At 42.1% G+C, this 23933-nt stretch overlaps 1 protein-coding gene across 1 annotated transcript; it reads right to left on the bottom strand.

The window, feature by feature from the left end:
* Positions 1–953: 953 nt before the first annotated feature.
* On the bottom strand, positions 954–23399 carry TUBA8 (tubulin alpha 8). Its single transcript, XM_044229374.1, has 5 exons — positions 23372–23399; positions 12562–12784; positions 10917–11065; positions 8788–9468; positions 954–4951 (listed from the first exon to the last, which is right to left on the bottom strand). Exons 1-5 carry the CDS (start codon positions 23372–23374, stop codon positions 4658–4660), a joined length of 1350 nt encoding a protein of 449 aa, XP_044085309.1. The 5' UTR covers positions 23375–23399; the 3' UTR covers positions 954–4657.
* Positions 23400–23933: the final 534 nt, after the last annotated feature.

The raw sequence follows: 23933 nt of genomic DNA, 5'->3' as shown, positions 1-23933 counted from the left end.
TCTCTTGCTTTCTCTCCCACTCTCTGTCAAATAAATGAATAAAATCTTAAAAAAAGGAAAGAAAGAAATTCATAGGACTAAATGTTTCTGTTAGAAAGAAAAGTCTCTAATAGTAATATAAGTTCTCACTGTAAGAAACTAGGAAGAAAGAGCAATATAAACCCTAAGCAAAAAGAAGGAAGAAATATAGGCTATTCCAATGAAATTGAAAAATACACAATGTTGAAAAATCAGAGAAATAGAAAAATTATTCTTCGAAAGATGAATAAAATTAACAAACCTCTAGCAAGACTGACAACGAAAGAATCATTGAATTCTACCTCTGAAACTAATAATACACTATATGTTATTTAATTGAATTTAAATAAAATAAGATTTTAAAAAAAAGAAAAAAGAGAGAAGATACAAATTGCTAATATCAGGAATTTAAAAGAAGATGCTACTACAGACTCTGCAGGTATAAAAGCGTAATAAGAGACTATTACAAACAGCTGTACACACATAAATTTGACAACCTGTTTGAACTGAATGATTCTTTGAAAAGCATAAACTACCACACCTAACCAATATGAGATACTTTGAATAACTCAATAAGTTTTAAGAAATTGAACATTTAATTTTTACAACTCCAAAAAAGAAATCTCCAGGCCCAGTTGGTTTCCCTGTAATAGTACCTTGATACAAAAATAAGACAAAGACAGTGCAAAAAGGAAAAGAAAACTGCAGACCAATATCCTGTATGGATACTGATGTGAAAATTCTTCACAAAATGTTAGCAAATAGAATTCAGCAATATATAAAAAGAATTATACACATTGACCAGATAGGGTTTTATTCCAAGGATACAAAGATAGCTCAATATTCAAAAATCAATGTAATCCACCATGTTAGCAGGCTAAAGAAGAAAATCACGTGATCAAAATCAACTGATACAGAAAAGGCATTTAACAAAATTTAACAAAATTCAACTCCTATTTATTATTTAAAACTCTTAAAGAACTAGAAATAGCGGTAAACTTATATACTATATAACTCCAACTGTATAACATTTTCAAGGTAACTATGCTATGGAGATGGGAAACAAATTAGTGATTGCCAGTGTTTAAGGGTTGGGGGGGTAGGATGAGTAGGAATAAAGGGGGTAGCAGGAGAGAGATCTTTGTAGTGATAGAACAGTTCCTTATCCTGACTGGAGCGGTAATTACACAAATCTACACATGTGATAAAATGGCACAGAGATATGCTCACAAATGGTATCAATGTCAATTTCCTGAATTTGATATTATGTAAAATATAATTGTTGGAGGAAACTGAGTAAACCTCTCTGTACCATTTTTGCAACTTCCTGTAAATCTCTATCTCACAATAAAGTTTTTTTAAGAAAAAGTAATAAGCAAAAAATGGGCATTTTTATTGGATTACATTAAATTTGTAAATGAACTTAGGGAGAATAATATGTTTATTTTGTTGATAGTTACCATCCAATAATAAGGAATGTCTTTAAATTTGCTCAAGCCTATTTTTATGTCTTTGAGTCTGAAATTTTCTCATAAAGGCTGCTAAACATTACTAAATTGTTATTTCTAAGTATTTCTCTTTTTATTTCTGTTGTCAATGGAGGTTTCTTTTTCCACTAACCAATTATCGTATTTGTGAAATCAAGACTATTAATTAATATATTGTCTAAGTTGGTCCTATAGAATAGGGTTGTCCAAATGTACCCCCATATCATCAACAAATAGAAATAGTTTCATTTCTTCATTTGCAACTATTATTCTTCTATTTTCCCTTATCTGAATACATTAGCTAATACTTCTAATACAATTTAAATAGTAGTGGAGGTCCTAAGCATCCAGCATCCCTGCCTTGTCCTTGAACTTAGTAAAATGCCTCTAATGTTTTCCCATTAAGATGCAGGCTTTAAGACTGATGGAATTCCTAATATTGAACTATGGTTGAATTCCTGGAATAAGTCCCACTTGGTTGTGCTGTATTTTTCAGTGCATAAATTCTGTTTTTTAAAACTAGTTTTTTAATGTAGACAGTTTAGACTCACAACATAAATTTTCAATCCCTTAGTAGATTTGCATTATAATAGGAAAGGTGAGTCCACTGAGATTCACTCAGTGGCCCTTAACAACTCAGAATAGTGGGACCAGTGACAATTTTGTTTTAGGGAAAAGTTAAATGCAGATCTAATTGCTGATAGAATTAGCAGTTTCGAGAAAATAAACATATTATCTTTTCCTTAGTAGGCTCATTTTGGAACTTAAGCTGATTGCTGTCAAAAGATTGGAGGTCTGTCCATTTTAACAATTCAGGACCCAGGAATGAGGAATGCATATGAATATCCACGCTGCCAAACTAGAAAGAACTATAATTGAGAAAGTATGGTATAAAACTAAAGAAATTTCACTAAATATTATATTAACTTTGGACTCCTAATTCCTGGGATAAAGTATTTAAAAGGTAAAAATGACTTTTGTGGGGGATAAGTGAGAATGACTTGGGATCCCTAAGAACTGGTGTTGGGATTGAAGAGCCTGGATAATCCAGACCCAGTGCAGTAAACAAACACAATTCTCTTATCTAGCATCTGCCAAACTTGCTTTACAGTCTTAAGAAGCCTCTTTCTAATCCCCTACTAGAGAAAGAATAATCATGGTTCCTATCTCAGGGAATGGTACAGAATCACCCACTCTCCTATGTACCCTCTTTGTAGGGACATCTAACTTCGGCTCTAAAATTCAATATCCTACTTCATGACCAGAGCTGAGCAGGGCTGGAGGTACACAACCCCACGATTGGGCAAGGACTTAACCAAATGAAGAAAAATGGAAGAGAAACTGGGGAAAATACATCCAAAGCTTTTATATATCATCCCTCAAACTTCCTTGCAGCCCTATCCCCCTTTATTCATACCTCTTAAACATGACTTTGCCATTCCTGTTAATTTAAACTAATTTACATTAGTCTAAAGGAAAGGAACCTACCATAAGTGATTTATCACAGCCCTAAACCTGGCCTTGAAGTTGTGTTATCTTCTCCCTAGTTAGGTCATAGTTATACACCAAGGAAGTCATTCAAGGCTTATCAGAAATCCATAGGTAGGTCTCTCAACTTCCAATCAAGAGGGAATATGCCCTTTCTTGAGTTCCTGACTCTAATTCTGTAATACAATTTTCTAATAAATTTGTCTATGCAGGTACCTATGGGACTTGGTGCAGGAATGATCTCAGGTAAGGGAGGTCAGAATGGACAGGAGATCTGGACCTTTTTTTTTTTTTTTTTTTTGCCCCATTATCTCCTTCATAGAAGAGCAAGAAAGTGTGCTTTCTGAAAACAGTCTTCTAACAGTGATTAGCATTACTTCTTACCTAAACTCCCTTTTCTTGGACCATTTTATTCTATTTTTCCCAGGGCTTCCAAGGAATATACAATAAAAATTAGGGGAAATCAATAATTAACAAAATTTACATTTAAAACACAGGGACCTACTATGGTCCCAACCCTGGGTATTTTATCAATAGTAGCTTCATCAGAACAGTTTTTTGATTTTCCTAAAATCCTACCAGAGCTGCCAACTTCAGGGAAAAGATGCATTAATTCATCCTCTCTTTTGTAAGTATTATAGACTTTTATTTCTCCTCCATCCATCATTCTATGAAACAGCAATTGAAACCTGGACACAGATACCAAGGCATAGAAACAGTGTAGGGTAGACAAAAGAGAATAGAATTAGTAGTCCCTGCTCTCTGAGCTCTTCTTACTTTGTGCAATATATCAACTCTGTAAACCCCAGTTTCTTCATCTATAAAATGAGCAGAATATCCATTTGAGATTATTGGGAGAATTAGAGATAAGATATGTACATATATAAAGTATATTATATCCTGCTTTAAACCTTCCAAATTTTTTTTTTTTCACTTAGAGAAAAATCTGAACTCCTTACTATGGTGTATAGACTAAGTACGCTCTGGCCCCAGCTTGGTTCTCGGATCTCATCTCCATCTCACAATAAGCGTGTTCCCACATCTGTGTTTTGCTCTATGTCCAGCATTCTCTAACTCCAGAATTTCAAATGATGCTCTCTTCTGTTGCTCAGGTCTCCAAGGGGCCTTTTCTGACCACCCAGGTTAAAGGAGCACTCCCAGACACTTTTTCCCTCATCACGTTTTTTTTTTTAAACTTTATATCAGTTAACACTACCTGAATTATCTCATTCATTTATTTGTGTTTTTACAAGGGCAAGAAATGTGTCTGTCTTCTTACTCTCTTAAAGTGCCACTCTCTTCCTGGAATCTTCCAATGCTCAGATCCCTCCACAGACAGTAGGCTGCATTTGGGGGTGGGCCCAGACTAATTAAGCATTTAAAATCCTGATTAGGCCTCTTCACAACACGTAACCTACTTCACCCTAACCTAGAGACAGTGACTCTCTTTTTTTTTAGTGGCACAAAGCTACTTTTACCCAAGGGAGGGTCTGAACAGCTTAGCCTCGATTTTCACCCAGGCACTGGTGTCAGATGCCTCTTCCAATGGAAAATAGAAATTAGGCTGGGCTTAGGAGTGTAGTCTATTATTCTTGGAATAGTTAAATGTGCTTTGAGTGGAGAAGCATTAAAAAAGAGACACAGCCAAGGGGAAAGTGTTATATTTAAAACTCCTCCCCTTCATTTTCTTCTTCAAATGAATCAGTCCCCACTTCTTCATAATCCTTCTCCAGAGCAGCCAGGTCCTCCCTGGCCTCAGAAAATTCTCCTTCTTCCATTCCCTCTCCAACATACCAGTGCACAAAGGCCCGCTTGGCATACATGAGGTCAAACTTGTGGTCCAGGCGGGCCCAGGCCTCCGCAATTGCAGTTGTGTTGCTCAGCATGCAAACAGCCCGCTGGACTTTGGCCAGGTCCCCTCCTGGCACCACAGTGGGTGGCTGATAGTTGATGCCCACCTGAGGAACAGAGAAAGAAGAGGAGCAACCAAATAAAATGCAGAACAGCCAAAAGATAATTCAAGATGGGGTTATCTTGGTAACACGGTGTGGTAGCAAGACATAGCCATGGGTTGGGAATGGGAGCAGGCCTGGATGTGAAAAGGAGGAACCAAAGGTTTGGAGAAATGGACAGGTAGAAAGAGGTGAGTGTTGAAGAGAAGTTTAAAGTGAGTAGAACTGGGCGAAAGCAAATTCAAGAGAAGGGCTATAAAATCTAAAGACTGTAAAAGACTAGATGGAATTTATTTTATTTTTTTTAAGATTTTATTTATTTATTTGACAGAAAGAAATCACAAGTAGATGGAGAGGCAGGCAGAGAGAGAGAGGGGGAAGCAGGCTCCCTGCTGAGCAGAGAGCCCGATGCGGGACTCAATCCCAGGACCCTGAGATCATGACCTGAGCCGAAGGCAGCGGCTTAACCCACTGAGCCACCCAGGAGCCCCAGACTAGATGGAATTTAAATTAAAACTTAGAGACAAAATAAAAACTGCAAAAGAAAAGGAGGAGAACAGGGATGACTGGGTCCCTCAGGGAGTTAAGCATCTTCTTTCGGCTCAGGGCCCTAGGATCAAGTTCCACATCAGGATCCTTGCTCAGCAGGGAGTCTGCTTCTCCCTCTGCCTTCCACTCCCCTGCTGTGTGCTCGCACTCTCTCTCTGCACCTCCCCCCAGCAAATAAATAAATAAAATATTTTTTAAAAGAGAAAAGAAAAGGAGGAGTACAGGGCTGGTAATAGGTAGAAATGTTAGTGGGGGGAGATCCAAGTAGACAAATGAGAGTAGTGAGTGAGATTATTATTAAGGGGGGGTGTACGATACATGTTTATCTTTAAAAGGGAAATAGATCCCCTTTAGAGGCAAATTAATTTTTAGACTTGACGTTTACTCTTTTCCACATGGTCATGTAAATTTCTCTTAGTTATATTCTCAACAAATTTAGGGAAAATTCTCTGCCAAAGGCAAAGGTCTGTTTAAAAGATCAGGGAGGTGGGTGGGGGGATGGGGTAACTGGGTGATGGGAATTAAAGAGGGCACGTGATATGATGATTACTGCTTGTTATGTTCAACTAATGAATCATTGAACATTATATCAAAAACTAATGATGTACTATACCTGGGCTAATTGAATTTAAATTTTTAAAAAATCATGGAGATAATCCAGAGCAATAAATTTTAAAATACCAAAGTTCCTGGAGATGGTGTTAATGTTAATCCAGCCTCACATCTGAGGGGAGTGAGGCTGGTTAGAAGAAAAGCAAGGACTTCCATCAAAGAAAGTTAATTAAAACTTTTGCCTGGACAAGCCAAATTCCCAAGATCTGATAGCATGGCAGGGTCCTATAAACTAAGCCTAGCCCAATCTGATATTAGGGACACTATCTGAGAAATCTCCCTCCTCCCTATACACATATCCCAAATCAAAGCTAATCCCAGAAACAAAACTGTAGGAAACTAGAAGAAGTTGAAAGGAACAAACCATGATAATATTTAAGGGACCCTGAGAACCAAAATACTATCCAAAAAATAGCTCTCCTACCCGGGTCATCATGCCTTAACTGTCAGCCTCTTAATTTCATAGCTTTAAAACACATGTCCTCAGAGTGCCTGGGTGGTTCAGTGGGTATAATCCTCTGCCTTCGGCTCAGATCATGGTCTCAGGGTCCTGGGATCGAGCCTCGCATCAGGCTCTCTGCTTCACAGGAAGCCTGCTTCCCCTTCTCTCTCTGTCTGCCTCTCTGCCTACTTGTGATCTCTCTTTCTGTCAAAAAATAAGTAAAATCTTTTTTAAAAAATAAATAAAATAAAATGCATGTCCTCTTGAGATGTAAGTGGGAGTTGCAGCAGGCTATATAGCCAAGGTGGGTAGCCCATTAAATGAATTCACATCATCTATCACTCCTTTTAGACAAAAGTAGCGTCTTTTTTTTTTAATTTTTTTATTTGACAGAGAGAGAGAGAGATCACAAGCAGGCAGAGAGAGAGGAGGAAGCAGGCTCCCCGCTGAGCAGAGAGCCCGATGTGGGGCTCGATCCCAGGACCCTGGGATCATGACCTGAGCCAAAGGCAGAAGCTTAACCCACTGAGCCACCCAGGCGCCCCCAAAAGTAGCGTCTTGTTGGTAGAGGTGATGCTGAGACAGGGACAAAGGACCAAAAATAAGAAAGAAAAGGACAATGAATACAAAGTTTGCTGTATCACATATTTTGCTAGATCTGAACCTGAGCAGCAAAAAACTTTGTACCTGGAGCTAACTGTCTTCTCTCAAAGAGTAATTATCCCTTCAACTGAGTCAAATAGGGACAAACACACTTGGGGAGGATATAAGTTTAACAAACATGAGCTTTTCTGAAAATCATCTTAAGATGCTAGCCCTACCTATCCTTCTGGATACAATCCCCAAACTTCAGCTTAAAAGAAAAGGGGAAAATGAGGAGCATCCCCTTTTTGTAAATTCCCCACCACCCTCACATCTCATTTTTTTCTTTTTTCCTATTTATTTTCCTACTAGCTTGTTTTGTTGTTTGTTTCCATTTTAAAAATTTAAAAAACTCCATATTTTGGAAGATCTCCTCAGTTTTCACAAGAATGACCAAAACTGATTAAAAACTGGTGTAGTCTGGGGGGAAAGACTGTGTGTATAGCTAGGAGTACAGCAGTGAGGAAAAATGCTACAAAAGGAGATGAGCTCGGTCAAAGCCTAATATACAAATAGGTCAGTCAGAGACTGGTACGTGATGCCTTGTTTTTGTAAGTCCCATCAGGGAAAAACAGGCATGCTCATCTCTGTATATCTAGCAACTGGTATAACCACCCCTGGTGCTGAGTGAACCTCTGAACTATTAAAGGCATGGCTGGGGGTTATTAACTAATGTAAATGATGGTAGCTATTTTGATAGTGGAATCTGATTAAAGATAATGGGACCACAGGGCAAAGTGATCAAGCAGTTCATAAGCACAGAGCCAGCTGCATGCCTTATCAGTGCAACTCAAAGGAGTGACTTCTGACACTCAACATTCACTAGTTCTGAGATCCATGGGTTTTCCCAGGATGTTGTATCTACCCACTAACCCTCAGAGTTTGGCATTTTCCAGATTGCAGACACCTAATCTACAATAGGTTTCCCTAGCTTCTGCTTATTCCTGGTTAATGGAAAATGTCAGGGCTTCACAAAATAAGTGGTTCACTATCCTGTAGTCACCATAGAATTTCTTATCCTCACTCTAAGTTAATTAAGACTTACAGGATGAATATTTAATTTTTCAAAAATTGGGAGAGGAACACATATTTTGTTAAAGGAGGGAATTTTATCTCTCTGGTAACTTGAATAACTTGGTTAACTCCATTCTCTGATCTATTGTCAGATTACAGGTACCTCCACTCATTCATCCTGTTCATCCCACCTGCCTGCATGGGTTCTTTCTAGCCTGTTCACTCCTCCTTATTAGAGAAAAGTCCTTTTCTTCCTGACCTTTGAGATGCTTGCAGATGTTAGGGTATGAGCAGCAGGAGGCTTCTCCCTACTGCAGTATTGCCCCTCCAAGTATCACAACTGTCCTCCTCCCCCATCTTTCAATAATCTTCTCAAATTTCTTCTTACCTAAAATGAATGAACTAATGAAATTATGGTTATATTTGTCTTAAGCCCTCTCCCCATATAATCCCATAAAGCTTGAAGCTCCCATGGAATTGTATATCAAAGACCCTGGAATTTACACGTCTTTCTCCCTTCTCCCTGGTAATCTCCTCCTGCTTCTCTAATTGTCTATCTTCTCCCTAAGTCATCAGCTCTCACCTTAAAGCCTGTGGGACACCAATCTACAAACTGAATAGTCCTCTTGGTCTTGATGGCGGCAATAGCGACATTCACATCCTTAGGTACCACGTCCCCCCGGTAGAGCATGCAGCAGGCCATGTACTTCCCATGTCTTGGGTCACACTTCACCATCTGGCTGTTGGGCTCAAAGCAGGAGCTGGTTATCTCAGCCACAGAGAGTTGTTCATGATAGGCTTTCTCAGCAGATATAATGGGTGCATAAGTGACCAGTGGGAAGTGGATGCGGGGGTAGGGCACCAGGTTGGTCTGGAACTCAGTGAGGTCCACATTAAGGGCCCCATCAAAGCGGAGAGAGGCAGTGATGGAGGACACAATCTGGCTGATGAGGCGATTGAGGTTGGTATAGGTGGGGCGCTCGATGTCTAAGTTCCTGCGGCAGATGTCGTAGATGGCTTCATTGTCCACCATAAAAGCACAATCTGAATGTTCCAGTGTGGTGTGGGTGGTCAGAATGGAGTTGTAGGGCTCCACCACTGCAGTAGAGACCTGAGGGGCTGGGTAGATAGCAAACTCTAGCTTGGACTTCTTGCCATAATCTAGGGAGAGTCGTTCCATCAGCAGAGAGGTGAAGCCAGAGCCAGTGCCCCCTCCAAAACTGTGGAAGATCAGAAAGCCCTGCAATCCAGAGCAGGCATCTGTCTGGGGAGAGTAGAACATGAGAAGAAACCATGAAGACAAGTTTATGAGAATACCCTCATGTGAACAAAGGCAGGCAATCTTATCTGCCCCCACTCTATTCCTTAACATTTTTATGTCAGTAAAATCAAAACAGTCTTGGAGAAGTAAAATAAAAGGAGTTGGGCTGATCTTGAGAGGACTAGCTAAAATATATAGGGTGGCAAACTGCACAGGTACATGCCACTAGGTATATGGAAGGCTCCAGCCCAGTGGCTTTGTTGAACCAGGAATAAGAATATCAGAACCACAGTGGTTAATAGCTTTGCCCTTTGAGAACCCCAACTCTTTGCCCATTTTCCCTGCCCTTGTCATTGGTTTTGTGGGAGCTGCTGACTATACATCTCAGCCCCACCTTGAAAGGTAGCTCAGTGTACAAATTTCAGAGATATAAATGGAGTCAGAGAACCTGAGTTTTAGTACCAATTTTGTCATTTCCCAGTTGTAAAAACTTGAGCAAGTTATTGAACCTCTCCAGATCACTGTTTCTTCCTGACTAAAGTAGGGCAATTAAAAAAAAAAACTCATCTCACAAGGTTATTGTGATTATCAAATGAGATAGCATGACATGCTGAGCAAAGACTTGATATGTAGTAAGTATTCAATGTTAGCTTTTATGAGAACTAAGAGAATTCAGACAGTCACAAATTTTCCCTTTGGGTATGATCTATGATACTTGTTCTAAACTTTTGGGGCCCACAGAGAGCTTTAAGACAGATAACCCCTGTGAGCCCTCCACTAAACAGAAAAGGTGAACATATACAAAAATTTGGCACCTTTAGCTCCCAAGAACCCCTGATTAAGTCCAACCATTTCCATTGTAAAGATAAGGAAATGAAAGCTCAAGCCGATAAAGTGGCCCACCATACAACTCAGTGCTTTCTAGCCAAAACAACCTGATTTAAATCCCAACTCTGCCACTTTCTAGTTGTGTGATCCAGCTAAATTATTGAGCCACACTGGCCCTCAATTTCTTCATTGTAAAGTACAGGTAAATGACTTTCTGTGTATCGTTATTAAAGGAATTAAGTGAAGGAATGTATCTAATTGATATTTGTAATGGCATTTGTAAGTGCTCAAAAGTAACAACAATCTCTTCCTCTCCTCTTCCAAGTTAAATTCTGTGTTAACCTATGCTTTCAACAAGCAAAGAGCTAGCCTTCTTTATACCTGGAATTTCCTCCAGATACTATCATATAGTACCGAAAGATTTAGTAAGGCATTGGCTTGTAGGGTAGTTCATGATGTCCAGGTGGTGGAAGGGGCATCATCCCTGTGAATGCTTCTCACAGAACATAAGCAAAAACTCCCAAATCTTAGGAGCTCTATTCTGTAGCCAGGGGCCAAATGCTTCCACTTATCCTGTCTCTTTTAGCCTGACTCATCAATTCCCTACCCTTGTTCATACTTACCAGCTTCCGTATGCGGTCCAGCACCAGGTCGATGCTCTCCTTGCCCACTGTGTAGTGGCCCCGGGCATAGTTGTTAGCTGCATCCTCCTTCCCTGTGATCAATTGCTCTGGATGGAAGAGCTGACGGTAGGTTCCTGCCCGAACTTCATCTACCAAGAGACAGAAACCATCAGGTCTTATCACATTGTTTATAGAGGAGATACATCCCTCATTAAATATCATATAATACTTTTCTGGGTCTCCATTTCCTTTACCTGTAAAACTCCACTGAGGTAAAACCAGACAACACTATAATAAATCTGCAAAGGGTTGAGAGAATTCCAGGGTAACATAGGCACTAATAGAAACAGAAGCCTGTGACTCAGGCAAAGAGAAGCTTTTCTGCTCTGCTGGCAGGAACTTCTAAAAGCATTAGGTTCGCAAAGTTCACCAAACACCAAAGCTGATTGCCCCTTCTTCTTTCTACCTTGGCCCCTTAAGTCTTCCTTTTTGTTTTTTCTTTCATGCTGCAAGGTTACCCAAAACTTTAACCCAATTTCATTTGCACTAAAATGTTCTAGGGATACAGAGAACGGTTCCGGGGGATCTGCTCTCCCAGGAATTGTCCCACCCCTAAGCTAACATATGTAAGGCACTAGAGATATTTTAGAATGACTTTGAAGCAGAGCTATGCTCCAGGTCCTAGAAGGGTCCACACAAAGTAGATATATGGCAGACCAAGACGTATCAAGCCCCAACTACATGTCCTCTTTTCTTCAGAGTTCCTCTATGCCCCCACCCAGGGAAATCACTCATTTGCATTGTGCCTGGGAGGGTAATCTGCACATTTTGTATTTGTACAGAGTATTCCAGGGTTGTGTACCTATAGTCTGTTGCCCCTAGAAATTAGTGTTTAGGCATTACAGACATTAGCCCAGATATCTTTGTGAGATTTACCCATCCCTTGCTTGGTGAACCAGCGCTGAAGCTGAGGAAATCCTGATGTTAAGCTGAGGATTGATCCAGGAATCATACCAAAGGGAAAGGATGCCGGGGTGGTGGAGAGGAGGACTCAAGGGAAAGGTGAAGCACCAAGAACTCTGTTCCAACACAAGTCTGTTTTCTAGGATCCAGAGGAGGTTCCTTCTAGAACTTCAGCAACCTCTGGCTTTAAGAGAATGTGTCTGCTATTATTTCATTTTGAGTAAGATACTTCAAGGTTATACCAGAACCATGAGAAAAGACTGCAATTGTTATAGAATCAGAAACCTATACTTTGGAAAATTGACTATTTGGAGACATCTCATAATTCCTAAAATTATTTTTATTTTTCTACTATTTTATTTTTCTGCTCTCAGCACATAGTTAAGACTCTCTCAATTTGGATCTTTCTCAACAGGTTTAAGGGGTTTAAGTACTGGGTATTTTGTTCTGCATAGGTTACAGCTGTAATGGGGAAGCAGAGATCTGTGGTCTCTATTGTGAGACTCCACCAGACTGTGGAGATTTCAAGAAATTGACAGAAGTAAGTGTGGGGTGGGGTGGGGAGGTTCTAGCTGAGCAACCCCACCTTCCAGTTAGAGATTCTGCTTCCTTAGCTATCATGGACCAAAGGCTCTGCAGCTTCATGTTGTTTTCTGTAGAAAGGATCCTAGCCCATACTCACCTACTACAGTAGGCTCCAGATCTACCATGACAGCCCGAGGCACATGTTTCCCATTGCCAGTTTCACTGAAAAAGGTGGTGAATGAGTCATCGTCGTTGACCTTGTTGGCCTGGACACCAAAGGTGCCATCTGCCTGGATGCCATGTTCCAGACAGAAGAGCTCCCAGCAGGCATTGCCAATCTGAACTCCTGCTTGACCCACGTGGACTGATATGCACTCCCGCTGTGAGGAGAGTGCAGAATCAAGGTCAGAGAGTCCTAGGCCTTGGTTATGCCCTTGTGCTATATCCTGCACATCTGAGGACTTGCCTCTCCCTAGCATTCAACTCGCAGGATATCCATCCCTCCAACCGTGCCATATAAAACCAGGTGGGATCTGAGGTGTCAGGTGTCTAACCCTAAACCTCTCAGTCTGGACTGAGACTTGGCTCTGAGGAAGAATCGGTTATATGGCTTGCTCCAGAGTTTCTTTCCCAGGTTAATCCTTTGTGCCAAGAAAATGAAAAAGAGGGCAGCTATACTGATAAAACAAGGGGCTAATTCCAAACCATGAAATTCCTGTGCTGATGAAGGAGGTCAAAGATGAACCAGTGATAATAGCAGAAACTGTCCATAAATTCCCTAGCATACACAGTGGCAGCATTCATATTCATGCCTAAGCCCTGACCTTCCTAGACAACAGCCTCTCTCTTTCTCTCTCTCTTCCTCTCCCTCTCTCTCTCTCTCTCTCTCTCTCCCTCCATTCATCTCCCTCCCTCTCCCTCTCTTTCTCATGCACACACACACATACATACACACACACTCACTCAGAGTCTCAGAATATCATAGAGCAGACAAACTCTCATGGAAGGAAAATACTTTGTAACTAGGTATCATGAGTGTCTTTAGTGTTCTGGCTACAATGTAGGAAGAAGAAAAGACTGTTATATCAGCAAAGGAGAGTTGAGAGCACATAATTTGTGGGGAACCTAAATTGGGTTCCTCACTGACGCTGGAAAATTTCTTTGTAGCTACCATAATTTGCTCCCTTGTCTATGTCAGGCCACATAAAGGGTCCTTACCTCTTTGTTACTCTGGTATGAAGCCACAATTACCTGATTGATCATAATACTAATAGTTGAGGATGAGAATGGGTGGGTGTGTGGATGTGTGGGTGGCAGAGAGAAAGAGAGAGAGAGAGAGAATATGAATGTCTGTGTATTAATAAAAGCTGGGGTTTCACCAGAAATCATGATCGCATCACCTCCATATATCCCATCAATGAGGAAGCAGTGGCCAATACAAAGTGGCTCTGTGCCTGTGAGGCCTGCTAGAGTCCAGATGGGAAGCATGTGCTTCATCCGTGGGTTTCTATTCTTATGCATGACCTGACCTGGCATTTTCCTGCTAGGTAACCCAAGCCAGGAGCAAGTCTCCAGAAAATTTGGCTGGGCATTGAAACACATGGAGCCAGAGGGAACTTGTAGGTTCTCTGGGCAAGGGAACAGGGCAGCTGCCCCAAATAACACCTCAAAGAGCCAGAGGTGCCAGGACCCATTACTCCCTAATTCAATTTTAGAGCTTAGTACCTATCTTACACCTGCCCTTGCCTTAGGGAGCATAGAGCACGGGTGTTCACAGCAGCCAGTACGAAACATAGCCCCATCTGGGAATAAAACCCAGCTACATTTCCATGAGTCTGGTGGCCAGAGAAAGGTTCCACTCACAAAGTTGTCCACACCACAGGGTTTAAATCTCGCCTTCTCAATTTACTTGCTATGCTGTGTGACCTTGGCTGAGTTAACTAACTTTGCCTCATCTGAAAATAGTAAGTTAGGGGCACCTGGGTGGCTCAGTCGATTCAAGTCCCTGGGACTCAGTCGGATCAAGTCCCAGGGTCCTGGGATTGAGCCCCTTGCTCAGCAGAGAGCCTGCTTCTCCTCTGCCTGCCATTCCCCTTTCTGTGCTTGCTCTCTGTCTCTCTGTCTCCCTCACCCTTTCTGTGTCAAATAAATAAAATTTTTAAAAAAAAATTTTTTAATGAAAATAAGTTAGCCATGATTATGTTGTTTTTGCCTTTACCATTATTATTTTCATTATGAGAATACCTTGTAGCTTTATTCTCCACCCAGAAGAAACACAGGTGGAAAGTTAGAGACTCCAGGTCCCCATTCTACTCACCTTTACTGTAAGGTCTATTTTCTGCCTTCACCTTGGGTCTTAATTCAGACATTTAAAAAGTGTCCTACACCCAGAAATCACCCCACAACCAGTGTGTTGTTAATCAGTCCACATCTTTCATATCCAGGCAGCCCTGGCTTCCTAAAGAGGTGTCTAAAGCTGATGGGAATTTGGAGAGACCTAAAAATATATCTGATCCCATGGATCACGTTCCAGGTGACAGAATCCTCTGTGGCCCTGACCCTCAGTCTTCTGAGCTTTGCCCTCCCCCACCAACCACCACCATACCCCAACTATCCTCCAGGTCTGTCTGTGGTGCTATTTGCTCTCCAGTCAGCCCTTCCTTCTGGAACACTCTTTTTCAGTAAGAATGCAGGGATATTTCAGAAAGATCAGAGGTCATGGGAGGAAGAGGAAGACCTCTTTGGGACCAGAAAACTACTAATATGGTGATATCAATGATACAAGCCTTTTTGTTATCCCCTTTAATCTCACAAACACTAATATGCCAGTCTTCACAAACATGCTCTTGCTCTCTTGCTCTCCCTCTCTCTCACACACACACACATACACACACATACACACTCCTTAGGAAGAGCTATTTTCCTTGTTAAACTAATTTAGAGCAACTGGAAGTATAAAAGAATCTCAGAACTAACTGATATGTTCATAGATGCTTCCAAAACCCAAAAGTGGCTACACCAATCAAGAGAAAAGGAAGATCCCTCAATACCATTCCCCACTAACAGGAACCAGGACTCCTGGGAGAAATGATGAGTTCTAGGTCTGGGACAAGGAACATACAAGATGAGCCTGGAACATTTTATGGTGCCTGAAAGCACAGAAGCTAACACAGATTGGGATGACGTCGAAAGATCTCAGAAACCAACTTGAAGAAACTTCCACTGTCAAAGATGAGACAGTATGAGCACCAAAAAGAAGAATAATGGTACTTGATTGGAACAGGATATATATAAAAATCCACAACTCCTTAGTGTTATCAAGAAAACAACTCATTTGTCCCCAAATAGCACGGTTTATGAGGGAAAGCCCTTTTCTTAACTGAAGAATATCAGCTAATAAATGGACAAGGAATGATATATTAAGAAATGTTGCCATATTACAATCCCTAATCACGTTGATTTGGACAAGGATGCCAACACCATTAAGTGAAAGGTTGTTGGGAAAAGAATGGATATTCACATAGCATTAAATCATCACTGTTATTTACAGGTTACAAGGGGGAAAACTAACCACAACATTTGTTAGCCAAGCATGGGGATCAATCTTAACAGTACTGATAGTGAGAGCACCAGATATTAAGAACATCCTGATGTGATGCAACATGACAACATCTTCCCTGAGGAATTCTTATACATAGCCTTGGGATGGCTGAGTGGCTCAGTTGGTTAAGCAACTCTTGATTTTGGCTGAAGTCATGATCTCAGGGTTGTGAGATCGAGTCCCACGTTGTGCTCTGCACTGGGCTTGTAGCCTGCATAAGATTCTCTCTCTCTCTCTCCTTCTGCCCCTCCCCATCCCAGTCAGTCTTGCTCTTGCATTCACTCTCTAAAACAAACAAACAAAACTCAGCCTTAACCTACCAAACTTTTTTTTTTGGGGGGGGGTTGCAAAACTGTGGTTTATTAAAGCACAGGAAAAGGACCCATGGACAGAAAGAGCCACTGCACTATTAAACACTTTAAATTTAGTTTTCAAATGGTAGAAAACACCAGGTTCTGAGTGATAAGTGACATCATGAGAAAACAATAAAATAAATCCAGAAGGTGAAACATTCTACAGGGCAATTGATACAATCTTTTTAGTTCATGAAAAATAAAGATGATAGGAGAGATTGTTCCATATCAAAAAATACTCAAGAAACACAAGTCACATACAGTATGTGCACTTTGCCTGAATTCTGATTTGAACAAATCAAAATTATTTGGGAGACAAATAGAGAAATTGATTAATTTTGTTAAGCATGATAATGAAGTATATTTAGGTATAACAGTGTCCTTATTTTTTAGAGTACTTTTTTTTTATTATGTTCAGTTAGCCAACATAGAGTACGTCATTAGTTTTTGAGGGTCACTTCCAAAGCATCTGGGGCAAAATGCCATTATGTCTGTATTTTACTTTAAAATACTTCAACAAACACAGCAGATAAAATAAAAATGGCAGGAAAATGATAATTATTATTATTAAATCTAGATCATATATGTATGGGTGGTATTAAAATTTTTTCACACTCAAAAGAAAAAAAATAAAGAAAGGAACTACAGGAAGAATGGGAGTAAAGATTCCATTCACCATAATTATCTTATCCTGCAGGGCCCAGGCTCTTCCTAACCCATTTCACTTAGTCATTATTCAACTAACAATATTAAGAACTAATTTGTCAGGCGTGCCTGGGTGGTTCAGTAGGTTAAAGCCTCTGCCTTCAGCTCAGGTCATGATCCCGGGGTCCTGGAATCGCCCCACATCGGGCTCTCTCCTCAGCGGGGAGCCTGCTTCCTCCTCTCTCTCTGCCTGCCTCTCTGCCTGCTTGTGATCTCTCTCTGTCAAATAAATAAATAAAATCTTTAAAAAAAAAAAAAAAAGAACTAATTTGTCAGTGCACGGAGCTAGTTTTCTCCAGCCACTGCCTGATCACCATCCCCATCTCCCTCCCTGGAAGTTCTACATAGATAAACACAGAGCAGACCCAGTGCTGATGGCCTTGTGAGCTCACCCCTCATGCCGAAGAGAGGTCATCTATCTGGTATAACCAGGGATACTATGTCAACTGTAAATGTTTAGGACACTAGAACTATACTGGCCTCGTGGGTCACCAAATATAATTCCCTCCCCATTTTACAAATGAAAAATCTGAGGCTGAGAAAGTTAAAGGGACAAACTCAAGATTTCACAGCTCTTCAGCAGGAGCCCAGACTGGAACCCAGGTCTTCTGACCCCAGCCTGAGTTCTTTCCTTTATACCACACAACCTCCAGCCTCACTTGCACTCTGAACTTTCAGGACCCTGGGGTGTGCCCACATCTACATCCACGCAAGCCTGATAGTGTATATAGCAAGACCAACCTTGTATAGCAAAACTCCAAACAGAAAAAAGCTCAGTGCAGAAAGAAACAGAATGGCTTATGGTGGCATCCTTCTCTGATAGAACCAAGAATCTTTTTTCAGGGCTGATGTGTACAAGGACAGGGAGGGGGACAAAGTATAGAAGAAGTTGACCCAGCAGAGGATATTTAAGTCCTAAATTTGCTCCAAACTCAGATTTCAGATCTCCCTATCTAGCCAATCAGAGCTCATATTTTCTCTCACAGTATTTCTCTCTCTCAGTTCCATTTCGAATCTGGGCTTATAGAGCTCAGACCACTTCTGTGCTCCAGAGATGCTGTGAGGTGAAAGGGGTCCCCTATGTGCTACTGGACCTCTCTGCCCAGCAACCCATAGGGTGAAGATGAAAGAGATGGACACACCTAATACAGGAGTTTTCTTTCCTCAAGAAAAGTATGACAGGGCGCCTGTGTGGCTCAGTGGGTTAAGCCGCTGCCTTCAGCTCAGGTCATGATCTCAGGGTCCTGGGATCGAGTCCCGCATCAGGCTCTCTGCTCAGCAGGGAGCCTGCTTCCCTCTCTCTCTCTGCCTGCCTCTCCATCTACTTGTGATTTCTCTCTGTCAAATAAATAAATAAAATCTTTAAAAAAAAAAAAAGAAAAGAAAAGTATGACATAACCTTACACAGACCTAGTGCTGGTATAACTACAAAAGATATCCACTGTTTATTCCTACAACAAATGTTTATTGTGTTACTATGTGTAAGAAGGTATGGAAAGGTACTAGGCTAACTCCTACTCCTCCTACTCATTAAATTTACTTCATACAGGAAGTCTGGGAAACCACAAACCAGCTCAGGGTCCCTACTATGTGTTCCCAAGATCCACTTCTTCTCTATTGTTGTATTTATCATACCTTATTATAGCTGCTTGTTCAATTTTCTGACTTCCTAGCAGAGAGAAAAAGATCTGTGAGGGCAAGGAACCCCTGCTTACTCAGTACATCCCAGGTTAACAAGCACAGTGCTTGAATGTAGTGGGTGCTTAACAAATATAGGGATGATTAGAATGAAAACTCTGCACTGAGGGGTCTTATAATCTATTTAACAAAAGAGTAGGCAGTGCTGAAGAGACAATGGGAGTTCAAAGGAGAAAAAAACAACTCTGGCTTGGTTTCCTGGAACAGGAATATTTGCAGCGACCTTGACGAATTTTAAAAACATGCCAAAATGATCATTTTAGTTGAGCTTAGGAGCAATGTTAACAAGAGGCAAGAAAACTTAGGGCAAGTCCCACAAATCATGCAGTTTGCCTGATGTGTAGGCTCATGAAAAGCAGAACAGATAAGACATCTGTGCCACCTACCTTCATCTTCCATGGAGAGGGGAACCTATGTTTTGCAGAATATCAAAAAAGAATTTCTAAAACTTTACAGCCTTATTAGAATTCCACTATAAGAAACCTTTTCATACATCAATCTTATATTATTTCTATTTTAATATTGGTCATTCCCTTTTATTTTGTTCTCAGATGACTAAGATCAGCTAATTAAGCTGTGGAAGGAGACTTGTAGCTTCAAAAATCATTTTGAAGTATCATAAAACAATAAAACTGGCATGTTATCTAGGAAAGAAACTGACACAGACCAGCAGTATATGACACATGAAAACCTGAAACCAGTCCACATCTCTTGAACACCAATGTGGTCAAATGCCACACAGCTGCTTTCAGAAGCATATCATTACACCAAATTATGTCTAGTGGTCAGGCTGGGCTAATAAATCACCTATATTTTAGGATCTAGGTCAAAGATGTGGTCTACTAATAAAAAGTAGATCCACCGTGATATGGAGGAATAACGAAAGTAAGAAGAATTGTGACTCATTAAAGATTGCTTGAATTATCTCTGCTCAAAGCCCTTCAATTACAGCATATTTAGAATCACTCAGAACAAAGAATATATAGCAAGCCAGAAAAAGCAAGGAAAAAACTTGACCTAAATTAGCATCAGTGAGTGAAAGAGCTTCAAGAGAGGGGTCTTGGATTATAGGCACTGCATTTAGGGCAGCAATAGAGATGACATTAAGACCACCTTTAGGAATGACAGGAATGTGAAGTAAATAGACTCCCAGCCTAAGAGACCTATTGGTGTCCGAAGGCCCTTAGGCTTTAGCTGACATTGGGGACAAGTGTGAGAGACAGCTAAGGACTTTTAATCTGGTACATAGCACCCATTTCATTTTCCCATTCTCTCATTATCTGGGAGAAATTCTAACAGGAAGACACAGATAGTGGAAATGTCAACCACAAAGGCCACAGATAGCATTACTGGTCCCTTGGCAGCCAAAGGGAAAAGGAGCAGTTGGTCCTCTTTCTCCCCCAAGGAAGAAGCCAGTTGGGTCCACCCACCCCCTATCACCAGTCGTGCATTCACCAGCTATTTCCCCCTCAGTAGTTATTTTTAACTTTTCATCTTCCTCTCAAGGTCACTCAGGAGCTCCCCACACCCCCAAAAGGACACTCAGTAACAGCAATACTCTGCATGGGCCTGACTTTAGCCAGCACCTTTGCCCTTCCAGGAAGGGAAGTTCTGTTCATCAGGGCTCCTCTGTTACTCAGAGCCATGGACCCCCACAACGTCTGGGGGAATCTGTGCTTCGTAATGGGAAGGGCAGAGGCAGCAGTGACTCTAGAAGTGTCTGAGGTCAGAAAATAAGAATGGACCTTGCAGAGCTCAGCCATGCCTGCCTACGTGGGGGCAGTTTGCAGAGGACTGCAGACACAGAAGCAGTGTCCATCTCATCCCCCAAACACTCTCCCCTCTACTTCTTTTTTTCTTGAGGAAACAAGCTCTTTGTTGCTACTTCATGCCTATCCCCATCTGAATCCGTGCTCCCTTGTTCAGAAGAAATGCAGTTAAGGAGATTGTGCTACAGATATTCTCACCTCCCCATAAACCCAGACACTTTCTCTGTACCCTTGTATCATTGACACAGGCTTGGCTTGGGGCACCTGGCCAGGAGTCACCATACCACTTTCCCCAAAGGTGTCCTAGTCTCAGTTCCCAGAACTACTTACTGGAAGGCCACTGGGAGCAGATTGGGATGCTCAGTTATAGGATTAGTTATACATTTCTTACTCAGAACCTACAGAAATGCTTGATATAATTCTTCTTAAGACAGAAGTAGCCTTCTCCCTCCAATCCTCACAAGAGAAAGGAATCCTGGAGGATGGCTGCCTGAGACAATCTGTTAAAGGAAGCAAAGTCCTTTCTGCAAGGGTGGAATTCTTTGGGTCTTCATTTATTAGATGGATCATTCTAGCCTTTCATGAATGAGTAAAGAGATTTTTAAAAAGAGGTTCTATGAGTAGGAAATGGCCAATAAAAAATGTTTTTAAAAAAAAAAAAAAAGTTTTCCCATTAAGACAATGCTGCCCGGGGCGCCTGGGTGGCTCAGTGGGTTAAAGCCTCTGCCTTCGGCTCAGGTCATGATCCCAGAGTCCTGGGATCGAGCCCCACATCGGGCTCTCTGCTCAGCAGGGAGCCTGCTTCCTCCTCTCTCTCTCTGCCTGCCTCTCTGTCTACTTGTGATCTCTGTCTGTCAAATAAATAAATAAATAAATCTTAAAAAAAAAAAAAGACAATGCTGCCCATGTAATTAAATATTTCAAACACAACCTGCTATACAAAATTCAGTTTCAAAATAAATAAAAAAACTCTTCTCAAAATATTCAACCATAGGTTTTCAGCCACATTTAAAATAATGTTTTACTGTTTAAAATTTTTATTTACTAGATATTTTCAGAAACTTTCCTTTTGAATACATAGTCAATAATTACAATCCTTGGCTCCCTTGTAAGTCTCCTTTAAGGCTCTATTCTGAGAGTCGCTATAGCATTCAGGTCAAAGTTAAAACATGCAAAATAAAGCACTTTGAAAATTATAAAGCACTACATACTAGATAGTATAAATATTAAGCATCAAGTTTTGAGTATGCCTAGGACTTCCTTCAGAATAGTAGGAAGTGAGGGAAAGGGGAATAAATGAAGCAAGATTAGTCATAAGTAAATAACTGTCGAAATTGGATGAGGCATACACTGGGGTTCATTATACCATTTTCTCCCCTTTTGCATATGTTTGAAATTCTCCACAATAAGAAGTTTAAAATAGTAAAGCTAGGTGGAGCTGTGGAAATTGTAACCTTAGCCCCTCTTCATTTTGTAGATGAGAAAACCCATCTAATGAGGTTAATCGAACTTCTTGAAGCTAGCTGCAGAGCCAGGAGTCAAAATTCTTCTCTGGGCTTCTTCTATGGCCTCACATGGGGGGCCTCAGACAGGAGTCGATTCCTTTGGCCACTATCACCAATATCCCCCAAGTTCTTAAAGCTCCCAGATGGGTCTGGGAGCATGCTCCAGAGAGAGAGGCTGCTGCACAGACCTCTAGCTAGAAACAGAGCTGGAGCCAGAGCGAGAGGCCCCAGGCACTTTCCAAAAAGAGCAGAGGCCGAGTGAGGAGGTTTTTCTAGCCTGCCCTGCTTGATCGCTGACACCTAGAGCAAAAGTGCCCAGAGAACTTGACCTTGGTTTGCTTATTTTGTCCCCCTTCTCCACCCAACTCTCCCAATGCACCCCTTCTCTACAAAAATACCAGGGCTCTGAGCAAGGAGATTCTGGGTTTTCAGGTGTTCAGGGAAATAGATTGGGAACGGTTTTATCCACTCCCGGTGGAGAACGGGGAGGGTCACAGGAAGGATTCTAGAGAGCCTGGAGAAGCCCCCTCCAGCCAAGTAGGATCTGCGTTTGCAAGAGGAGATAGATTTTGGGGGCGGGGAGGGGGGCAGAGGAGCCACCGCTGAGCCCTTAACCATGACAGTAAACAAAAAAGAGAAGTCCGGGGGTCCCCTTGCCTTCTGAGGGAGACTTCTGTACGCCAAAGTCCTTCCGGTTTCAACCGCTGGAAAAACTGGGGAGTTGGCGTGGGTGCCAGGTGTCTGGGAGGCTGAGAGCATTCAAGTTTTAAATGCCCCCCCCCCGCAAGACCAAGCGAATATTCAGAGACAAGAAAGGAAAATGACCTCAAGCGAGGGGAGACCGTGATGCCCTAAGTCCTCTGTCACATTCTGGGGCTCTGTCTCATTTGATTGGATTTGGGGACCTAACTGCACCCACTCCCCCAGCTGCCGGAGCCCACCTCAGCCATCTGGAATCCCTGTACTGTCTCCTACTTAACCCACTCTGGTCCCTGAGCTGCCCATCTGGGGATTCCTCAGAATCTCACCTCTTCGGCGCCTGCTTCCCATATCCTCCCTCTCCTCACTTGCGTGCGCAAATCTCCCCTAGGTCCCTTTGGGGGGCGATTCGCCTCAGGTCTCTACTTTATGTATATTATAAAGGGTACTGGCACGGGTGTCCTCCGCCCAAGGGCAGGGACCTCTTCGACCCTGAACTGACATCCCAAGAGACTTCAAGCTCTGCAGATCCAAAGCGATGGATCTGTTAGCCCCCGCGCAGATATGGCTCTCGGCTTGGTGCCAGCCCCGCGCCCCAGATCCCAGGCCCCCAGCCCCGGGACCTGGAAAGGCTCACCATGGCGGCTGCTCTCCTCGCCGGCTCGCCTCCCAGCTGGGCCTGCCCACCCCAACTGCTCTAGATACAGCCGCCTCCGCTGTTGTGACACACTGGGCGGGAGGGGGCCGGGGACAGACATGCTGGGCCAGCAGCTGCCCTGATGCATCACAGTGCCCAGGGAGGGGAGGGGCCGGGGCAGGTCACAATTGCTCCTCCCAGTCCACTCTCGACTTAAATCCCTGGGTAGCCGCGATGGCCCCGCCCCTCCTCTGGGTCCACCCTCGGCATCTTCCGCCGCTGCTCCTGCTGAGAATTGCGCGGTTAGGTTCCCAGCGATTCCGTGGCTCCGTGGGGGACGCAGTCCTATTACCAAGGCGCACTCATAGTCTGTGTGATCGGCCATTAGCTGGAAAGCTGCTTAGAAAAGAAATGTAAAAGTGCTGCTAGACAAAATGTTCGTCACTGCTCAAACTTTCATTCTCTTCCTGCCGCCCAACACTAGCCACCTGATTGAGGTTTCGTTGACGGCAGTCATCCTAAACCCCGGAGAGTGCTGGTCTCACTGCTAGGAAGAGTAGGC

Source organism: Neovison vison, chromosome 12 (genome assembly GCF_020171115.1).
Source record: "Neovison vison isolate M4711 chromosome 12, ASM_NN_V1, whole genome shotgun sequence".
Taxonomy (NCBI): domain Eukaryota; kingdom Metazoa; phylum Chordata; class Mammalia; order Carnivora; family Mustelidae; genus Neogale; species Neogale vison.
Note: the sequence above shows the minus strand (reverse complement) of the source record. Positions and strands in the feature narration are given on the sequence as shown.